Source organism: Hyaena hyaena, unplaced genomic scaffold (assembly GCF_003009895.1).
Source record: "Hyaena hyaena isolate Hyena2069 unplaced genomic scaffold, ASM300989v1 scaffold_510, whole genome shotgun sequence".
In the NCBI taxonomy this organism is placed as follows: domain Eukaryota; kingdom Metazoa; phylum Chordata; class Mammalia; order Carnivora; family Hyaenidae; genus Hyaena; species Hyaena hyaena.
In genome coordinates, this window is record NW_024081141.1 from 1,155,200 (window position 1) to 1,164,992 (window position 9,793).

At 50.2% G+C, this 9,793-nt stretch overlaps 1 protein-coding gene across 1 annotated transcript; it reads left to right on the forward strand.

The window, feature by feature from the left end:
- The first annotated feature begins 2,134 nt into the window (after positions 1-2,134).
- Positions 2,135-9,020, forward strand: KRT4 (keratin 4). The gene is made up of 9 exons (XM_039255082.1): positions 2,135-2,626; positions 4,580-4,794; positions 6,217-6,277; positions 6,661-6,756; positions 7,250-7,414; positions 7,674-7,799; positions 8,218-8,438; positions 8,691-8,725; positions 8,833-9,020. The coding sequence occupies exons 1-9, from the start codon at positions 2,135-2,137 to the stop codon at positions 9,018-9,020; spliced, it is 1,599 nt and encodes a 532-aa protein (XP_039111013.1).
- The last annotated feature ends 773 nt before the right edge of the window (positions 9,021-9,793 follow it).

Consider the following 9,793-nt stretch of genomic DNA (forward strand, 5'->3'; position numbering starts at 1 on the left):
TCAGCAGAGGCTGAGGTAGGTGGGACTCAGGGTGGGGTACAGATCAGAGGTAGAGAGGGGATGAGGGTAGACGTGGGGAGAGGAGAGAGCTCCTGGGCTATCTATTCTTCCATGCAATGCTGTCTCTGAGAACTAGATCCACTGGCCTCCCTCTTTGCACCCCATGGGCCCTGCCCTTTCTCTCTGCAGGGAGGGAGCCGTTCATTTCTGCCACGGCCAGCGTTCAGTTGGTCAGGGTCAGTTCGAGCCTGTGGGAATTACCCCGGCCCCGATCACCGCTGTGCCTCAGATTTGCAACAGCAGTCTCATCAGCTGAGAGGAGGAGGGCTGCAGATTTGTCTAATTTCTCATCCTAAGTGGCAATGGCGAGGTCTGGGAAGGATACGAATGAATGTCCACTGACCGACCTCCTATGTGCCAGGCACTGTAGGTACAGAAGAGGCAGGTGTCGAGTTTATACATGAGAAGATGGGTTGAATGTATTCAGCTAGTTAGTGGCAACAGGTGGGATTTGAACCCAGATTCATGTCACTCAGTGGGGAAGAGTTTGTTAGAGCTTAAAAACTAGGATTTTGCATATTTATTTATTTATGTTTATTTACTTTTGAGAGAGAGAGAGAGACAGAGTGTGAGCTAGGGAGGGGCAGAGAGAGAGGGAGACACAGAATCCAAAGCAGGCTCCAGGCTCTGGGCTGCCAGCAGAGAGCTTGACATGGGGCTCGAACTCATGAACAGTGAGATCATGACCCGAGCCGAAGTCGGACGCTTAATCAACTCAGCCACCCAGACGCTCCTAGAATTTTGCATTTAAGAACATCGCTCTGGGGGCGCCTGGGTGACTCAGCTGGTTAAGGGTCGGACTTGGGCTCAGATCATGATCTCACAGTTCGGTGTGCGTGAGCCCCGTGTCAGGCCCCGTGCTGACAGCTCAGAGCCTGGGGCCTATTTCAGATTCTGTATCTCTCTCTCTCTCTCTCTGACCCTCCCCTGCTCACGCTGTCTCTCTCTCTCTCTCTCTCTCTCTCTCTCAGAAATAAATAAAACATTAAAAAAGTAAATGAAAACATGGCTCTGGGAAGGGGCTCACGGGCTTCACTATTCTGCCAAAGGGATCCTCAGCACCAAAAGAGTTAGAATCTCCTGCCCTGAATGCTGGGGCCATTATGGTAAAACCGAACATGCCCTGGTAGGGCTGAACAGATGACTGACAGCAAACAGAGCAGCGGGGCACACGCAGTAGGGACGGGACCCGGGCTGGAGAACGCTGATCTAGAATCCCACAAACACCGACCCGAACAGAGGCCGGAGAAGGAAAGTTGAGTCTCGAGGGGCCGAGGCAGCTTCTGTCTCCTCAACCCCCAGCTCCCCACCTGGCACGTAGTAGGTTCTCAACAGCCGTGTCAAGTTGGGGTGAATCTTGATCTAGGTTTGGGGGGCTGTAAGGCTGGAACACGGTTTCTCCTTGTGTACGTGCACGTGGGCCCCAGGTGCATGTGGAGGAAGACTAACGAAGAGGATAAACACAGGTGCAGCTTCTGACAGCTTCCAGTTATAGTCTCGCTGCATCCTGAGAGGAGCTGAAGGTAAATATTTGTGTTATTTCCAACTTCTAGGTGAAGCATTGGAACCCCAGACAACGACTTGTTACAGGTTTGCCGAGCAGGGGAGGGCGGGCCCTGCACTTGAACCCAGGCCCTCGGTTTCCAAAATCTGTGGATGAGAGAATGGGCAATGGGCCAACTTGTGTGGAGCAGGGGGAGCCCCTGGGAGGCTACTGAGATGGAAGGGTAGTGGGGGGGAGGGGAGGGCTGGGCCCAGGCAGGGGCCTGTGATTCAGGAGGCCCTGGGGCACCGGTTCAGGTTCTCCCGGAGGGGAGTGTGTTGGGATCCTGTATCTGTGCCCTCCGAATGACATCTGTAGGTGTGTTTAGTGACATACTCAGCAGGTACGGGAAAGATGGCCCGGTGCCAAAGGCCAAGCCCAGAGATGTTTCAGATTTTTCCCTTTATGCCCCTGCAACCAAGCCCTGCTGCTTCAGCACATATAAGAGACCCAGGCTGGGGCTGCAGCATTCACTGGCCTGGCCCCTCGGGTTTCTCTGAGAACGGCAAGCTTGCTCTCCTCTCTGCAGCCATGATCTCCAGACAGCAGTGTGTCCGAGGCGGGTCCCAGGGCTTCAGCTGTGCCTCGGCCGTCGTCGGTGGGGGCAAGAGGCCTGCATTCAGCTCAGTCTCCATGTCTGGGGGCGCGGGCCGCTGCTCCTCTGGGGGCTTCGGCAGCAGGAGCCTCTACGGTCTTGGGGGGAGAAAGAGCATCGCCATCAGTGTGGCCGGATCCCGGCAGTGTGCTGGTTTTGGGGCTGCTGGAGGTTTTGGAGCTGGCTTTGGGGCTGCTGGAGGTTTTGGCTCTGGTAGCTTTGGTGCTGGATTTGGGGGCTCCTTCGGTGGACGGGGTGGCCCTGGCTTCCCTGTTTGCCCTGCTGGGGGGATTCAGGAGGTCACCATCAACCAGAGCCTGCTGACCCCACTTCATGTGGAGATTGACCCCGAGATCCAGAAGGTCCGGACTGAGGAGCGGGAGCAGATCAAGACCCTCAACAACAAGTTCGCCTCCTTCATCGACAAGGTAAGCTGCCCCTTTGGCCGGACAAGGTGGTAGAAACCAGGGATCCTTTGTCCTGGGCTCTCAGACCTGAGCCTATCACGGATATTGGGAATCACGGAACTTCTCTGGGCCTCTGTTTTCCAGCTGTTAAAGGGGACTCATTCCTCCAAGTCTTCCTCTTTTGTCCACGGGGGGCAGGAAGACAGGCTACTCATAGCAATGCAATATTTGGAGTCTTCCTAGACGTGTTGTGTGATGTTGGGCAAATTGCTCAACTTTTCTGAGTCCTGGCATCCCTGCTATATGGTTTCCCTGGGCGCATGGTTTCCCTGCTTTTTTCTCAGATTGTGGTTTCGGAAGTCACATGGCTAATAATCTAATAATTAACCAAAATTAATTATAGTTAATATAAGAATTTAACTATTGGGACTTTTGCTGTTGGAGCAGAAGAAAGCCCGGCTGGTTTCCCAAAAGAAAAAGGAACCAATGCCAATGGCAGACTGTGGGCCCCAGTAGGACCTCGGAAGTTCATCCCCTTCATCCTGACTCTGGGCAGACTTGCTCGTCTCTGGGTCTGTTTGAGAGAGCAGGGGTTGGGTCTCTCCTTTTCTTTTTGTAATCTAACTTCCTTTCCCATGCAGAGTCTAGAGATTCAAGTCCTTTGAGCTTAATTACAGCCAAGTGTGATAGATGATAGCAAGCGGATCAGCCCAGATTGCTGAGTCCTCCGAAGACTAATGACTGAGTGGATGAGGGTAGTACATTGAGCCAAGGGTGCCTTGATTCTCTGTACATTGAAATCTTAGTCCTCTTAGATCCACAGGGCAAGAGTGAACAATCTTGACCTTGACCTATTTGAAGACTGTAGGGCTTCAGAGAGACTGTAGGAGACAAGAGAGACATGACAATGTAATGTAACCCATTCTCTTATATTTTCTTTCACTGAATAGGGCATTATTGGTACAATTGGCAAAATATCCATGAAGTCTTTATATTGGATAATAGTACAGTATCAATGTTAAGTTTCTTGTTTTGACAATTTTATTGCAATTACATAGAGAGCCTCAATTTTAGAAAGTACTACTGAAGTACTTAAGAATAAAAGGGTGTTGTGTCTGCTAACAAAAAAAAAGAAAGAAAAAGAGAAAAAAGAATGAACAATCTTGGAGTAGGTTGAGTGGAAGTATTTGCTCTTCTTGCTAGTTGAATAAGCCAATAAGTCACTTTATGGTGACTCCAGGACACATAGATATAAAAGCAAGACCCAGGGTTTGGTGTTTCCTTCTCTCATCTCCCCTCATCTCCCCTTTTGAGTTCAGACTGTGATAAGTCACCCTTACCTGCTTTTCTTTCAGCTCTGAAGCACATAAAGTGGGAATCTTGTGCTAAACTGCTACCTTGGTTTCTCTGGTTAGACCCCTTCGTAGAGAGAGGGAAAGTTCAGGGAAGTCCCCTTGAAGAGTGAGTCTGGCTGAGACTCGGAATGTGTGTAGGGCCTACATGCTAACTATTTATCCTCAATGGTGCACAGCTTTAAAGAGACACATAAGGCCCATTTAGTAAAAAAAATCTTCAGTGAATTTATCATCCCTTTGCCTAGGGGCAGGATCGCTTTGAATGCAAGAGTCCCCAGACTGTGGTTTTATCTCCTAGTTTTGTTTATTTTATTATTGCATAGAAGTTCAATGTTCTTCTCAGCAAGTCAGCTCAGGGGGACCTCCGGATCCCTGTGGTCAGGAAGTGGTACTTGCTGCTCAGTCAGGCCCTGCTGCTCTGACTGTACTCTGTTCTCCACAACACATGTGTTCCGTCGTTGCACGGAGCAAAGCCACCATGTTGACCCCAGTGGGTGGTGCCTAGAGTTGTGACACAGTTGTCTACTTGTGTAGCTCTTGGGTCCTCTGGGTGGCCTTGGCCAATCCTCCTGCCAAAGCTTTGGGCCCTCATTGGCTGGCCGGTGCCTTTTTAACACAGGTGCGCTTCTTAGAACAACAGAATAAGGTCCTGGAGACCAAGTGGAGCCTCCTCCAGCAGCAGACGACCACTACATCCATCAAAAACCTTGAGCCCCTCTTCGAGGCCTACATCAGTGGCCTGAGGAAGCAGCTGGATACCTTGGTCAATGACAAAGGACGCCTGCAGTCTGAGCTGAAGTCCACGCAGGACAGTGTGGAGGACTTCAAGACCAAGTACGTGTGGAGCACAGAGGGGCGCCGCCTGCCAGTATCTGCCCAGCCACAGCCCAGGGTCCCTGGGCTCCTGTACAGCCATTTAGAATCTCAGGCTCTGGAGAGGTCCCAAAAGGATCAGGAAGGGTTTCTAGTTTGTGCCCCTGCATCTACACGCTCCCATTAAAAAAACTGGTGTGAGGCCTAGTTGCCCCAAATAGAAAATGAGTGATGCACTCAGGCGGTTGGGCTTGCTGCATACAGAAAAGATCTGAAACTGCATGGATGAACAGTAGTATGGCAAGGTCAGAAGAATACAGGTTGTAGAGACAGACAGACCTTGTTTGAATACTGATTCCTCCACTTACTAGCTGTGTGATCTTGGGTAACTTGCTTAACCTCTCTGAGCCTTGTTTCTCTTCATCTTTAAAATGGGACTAATAGGGGCACCTGGGTGGCTCAGTCGGTTAAACATCCGGCTTCGGCTCAGGTCATGATCTCACGGTTCATGGGTTCGAGCCCTACATCGGGCTCTGTGCTGACAGCTAGCTCAGAGCCTGGAGCCTATTTTGGATTCTGTGTCTCCCTCTCTCTCTGACCCTCCCCTGCTCACGCTGTATCTCTCTCTCTCTCAGAAATAAATAAAAACATTAAAAAAATTTAAAAAAATAAAATGGGACTAATAATCCTACCTTTTAGCTTTTGAGAATTAATGAAATTAAATGAGATCAAGAAAGCAGGCAGCATAGCAATGGATATAACATGAACATTTAATACATAGTACCTCTTATTATACTCTCGGTGGGGTGGAGCTGAGAAAATACTGATCCACTCTCTCAATTCGCTCTTATGCCAACCAAAGAGGGCTGGAGCATTGCAGCACCTGAGAATTTAATCCACCAAATGGATAGCCCTTCTGTGGAGCTAAAACCAACCAGATCATGTCTGGTTCTCCTCTTCACACCCTATCTCTTGAAAACAGTCTTTATGAAGTTTGATTTTCACTTCTCTGAATAAACCAGAGTCTAGGCTGGTCTCTCCTACATGGTAATTAATAAATGTAAGTTAAGGGGCGCCTGGGTGGCTCAGTCGGTTAAGCATCTGACTTTGGCTCAGGCCACGATTTCACAGTTCTTGACTTCAAGCCCTGCGTTGGGTTCTGTGCTGACAGCTCAGAGCCTGGAGACTGCTTTGGATTCTGTGTCTCCCTCTCTCTCTGCCCCTCTGCCACTCACTCTCTGTCTCTGTCTCTCTCAGAAATAAATAAACATTAAAAAATTTTAAAAAATGTAAGTTGAATGAGCATTTGCATGAAAACAGCAAAATGTAGCCAATTACTTGGATATTTCCAAGTAGTTAGATGTTTGAAACCCAGCAGCAGAGATCAGGGAAACAGTAGCTCACTATATGGCTTTTGTCTTTTCCTTCCCATCCCTCCCCCAGGTATGAAGATGAGATCAATAAGCGCACAGCTGCTGAGAATGACTTTGTGGTCCTCAAGAAGGTAAGAGATCAATGAGGGGAGGGAGGCACTGTGAGGAAGGGAGTGGTCTTTGGCTAGAATCATGGGTTTGGTTCATCTTGGCCTCATCTTTACCCCACTTGGTACTATCCAGATCTATGTGGTCCAAGGAATGGTTAACTGAACCAGACCCTAAGGAACTGAAGTTGGGGATAAAAGCCTGTTTGGATAAGTAGCTTCCATTTCTGGCTGCTTTAGGGGCAGAGAATGTCAAGTGATTAGTTCTTTGTCACCTTGCCTGTACTGAGAAGCCTTCTCTACATGCTGCTGAGAACACCTTTGTGTGTCACTTGACATTCCCTTGCTCCTCTTGTGATTTCTGTACCTTTGTCTCTTAACCCCCCTCCCCCGTGCCTCCTCTGCAGGACGTGGATGCGGCCTACATGACCAAGGTGGAGTTGGAGGCCAAGGTGGATGCTCTGAATGATGAGATCAGCTTCTTGAGGGTCCTCTTTGCTGCGGTGAGGACTCCATCCCTGTCCATTCAAAGAAGGAAATCCTAGTTCTTTGAAAGGACTCCAGCTCCCTTACTTGTTGAGGGTGCTCTCAGCAAGGTCATGGGTAGCAAGAATTGAAGTGAGAGACTCAACCTGGAGGCTTTGGAAACCAGATGTGGTCTTAGGAAGAGTGATCAGATCTAAAGATTGCATAGGTTACAATTTCTTGCTGTTTAGCATTTCCCTGGCAAAATGAATCCATTCATTGATCACCTGTTTACAGTTCCCAGAGAGCAGTGAAGACTAGAAATATTACTTTTCTTGTCTTGAAATGTCACCAGTCACTTGATTTCTACATAAAAACTTACCACCCTTACCCCTCTCTGCCCATTGGGATGCTAACTCTGTTTCCATCTGAGACTGTGGCATGGCCATTTCCATCACCACAGTGGACTTCTGGTGTCAGAGATTAGGGAAGAATCACTGGGGGACCTGACATGAGACATTTTCCATGTAGGAGCTCTCCCAGATGCAGACGCATGTCTCAGACACGTCCGTGGTCCTGTCCATGGACAACAACCGGAACCTGGATCTGGACAGCATCATTGCTGAGGTCCGTGCCCAGTATGAAGAGATCGCCCAAAAGAGCAAGGCTGAGGTCGAGGCTCTGTACCAGACCAAGGTGGGTATCAGGGATCTCTCAGGAGATGGAAGTGGCTTCTGGGGCTCTGCTTTTGATGTCTGTGAGCAGGTGATCATCACCCAAGCCCAAGAGATGTCAGAGATGAACTCATGTTCTGGGCATCACTGATCCTGGTCTAATTGGAGATTACATGATATTTTGTATTATCCCTGCCACCTGTTCTTGCTGAGTTCACTTGAGAATAGACCCTACCCAACCAGCCCTGACCCTTCGTTCCTTGTGTTTTCCTGGATATTAGGTCCAGCAGCTCCAGATCTCAGTTGACCAACATGGTGACAGCCTGAAGAACACCAAGAGTGAGATCTCAGAGCTCAACAGGATGATCCAGAGGCTGCGGGCTGAGATTGAGAATGTCAAGAAGCAGGTAAGTGTCACCACCTTCTAGCCATGGGACAGAGCCAAGACCAATGTCTCTATAGAAGACAAATAAATCTGGCATCAGGCCAGAGGTCCTGAGCTTGTGTGCAGGGGATTCGTGAGTCCTTATATAAACCATACCCAGGTCTTTTTAGCAATGATCTACTTAACCTGACACCACACCCTGGTAAATACGGTTTTTTGGCTCTTCTTCATTGTTTTTTGCTCATCTTCATCGAGTCAGTCTGGTGGGGATATTGGTGGGCCCTGGTTGGAGTAAATGAAATGTATGAGTAGGGTAGGTGGGGATAAGGACAAAATCCTGACACCTTAGCCCAAGTGAAGGTGACACGGGAGAGGGAGCAGGTAGAGAAGCCTTGACAGTAGGGCACTGATGATTGCCTGGTCAATGCTATCGTCTACAGTGCCAGACTCTGCAGGCATCCGTGGCTGATGCAGAACAGCGTGGGGAGTTGGCCCTCAAAGATGCCTACAGCAAGCGCACAGAGCTGGAGGCCGCCCTGCAGAAGGCCAAGGAGGAGCTGGCCCGGATGCTACGGGAGTACCAGGAGCTCATGAGTGTAAAGCTGGCTCTGGACGTGGAGATTGCCACCTACCGCAAGCTGCTGGAGGGCGAGGAGTGCAGGTGGGGTGGGCAGGGCAGGGCGGAAAGGTGAGGGAGGGAGAGATCCTGGAGCCTTGAGTCTGCACCTCTGTTGGGTCACCTGCTTCTGTGCTGCATGGGTGTGTTATGAACTGGGGCAGAGTGGATAACAGGTTCACATTCAGACCTTTAACTTGGCTGCATACGGATGGGTTTGGTGCTTGAGACCTGCTTATTGAACTGAGTGTGACTCTGGGCTCTGCTGTGACTCACTGCTCTTTCTCTTCCCCACAGAATGTCTGGAGAATGCCAGAGTGCCATGAGCATCTGTAAGTACCTTCCACTCCCACCATGACCTTTTGCTCACCCCGATTTGGGTAAGAACCCTGGTGCCAGTGTCATTGGAATAACCATATCCTTTGTCTCTCTCCTGCAGCTGTGGTTGGTGGTGGCACTAGTGCTGGGGCCATCAGTGGAGGATTAGGAAGCTGCTCTGGGTTTGGCCTGGGCAGTGGCTTTGGCTCTGGCTCTGGAAGTGGCTTTGGGTTTGGTGGTGCTGTGTGTGGCAGTTCTGGAAGCAAGATCGTCTCTACCAGCACTGTGACCAAGAGATCCCTCCGATAGACGAGAAAGGTCCCTGCAGCTCCTGAGCCCAGCTGGGCCCCGCCCTGGTGTCTCTGTGCTTCCTTCACCCTGCCTCCACCCTCCCTCTCTGGGGCTTATTTTACCAGTGTCACCTCAGCATGGACTCTGCCCTTCTAGTTTGGTAGCTTCCTCTCAATTTGGGCCTGGTGACCCATCTGGAATGAGAGGGATGTCAGCTGATTCTTCACCACCCATGGGCAGAGGAGAACACAGCCAGGAGCTTCATCTCCAGAGTTATCAGGGTCACGTATGCCCCTCCCAGCCTATGGTCTCGGATATCTCTCTACATCAGGACCAAACTCCTCTGTTACTCGGCAGCAACTTGGCCTGCAAGATCAGGACAGGAACCACTCAGGGTCCCGTCCACCTCTTCTCCTTCCCTCTATCCATCTTTGGGTGAATCTCTAATAAAATGCATTTGTCATTCACTCTGAGCCATTGTCCTTGTTCCCTGGGGAGAAGTCTCCAGCATTCAGGTGGGAGCCAAAGAGGTTGGGGCCTGAGAGATGTGTCTGCACAGATCGAGGTCATCAGCTAATCTGGGGGAGGTGTGTGGTGTGTGGAGTCCGAAGGCTGCTTCAGAACAGGGGCACAGACTCCCAACAACCAACAAGTACACAAAGCTGGCAGACAATCAGAGCGGGTGCATCTCAGTGCGGAGCCTGCAGTGAGCCTGGAGGACAGGAGAGGCAGTCAGGGGGTCTCCAATGAATAAGGAATGAGAGGTTGGGGAGCTTATGGAGAGTTTATAC

Bases quoted from the DNA above. Each gene is read 5' to 3' on its own strand.
- KRT4 (XM_039255082.1), top strand. From the start codon at position 2,135: ATGATCTCCAGACAGCAGTGTGTCCGAGGCGGGTCCCAGGGCTTCAGC. The intron at 7,415-7,673 runs GTGGGTATCAGG...CCTGGATATTAG, and splicing joins AGGCTCTGTACCAGACCAAG to GTCCAGCAGCTCCAGATCTC. The intron at 7,800-8,217 runs GTAAGTGTCACC...TATCGTCTACAG, and splicing joins TTGAGAATGTCAAGAAGCAG to TGCCAGACTCTGCAGGCATC.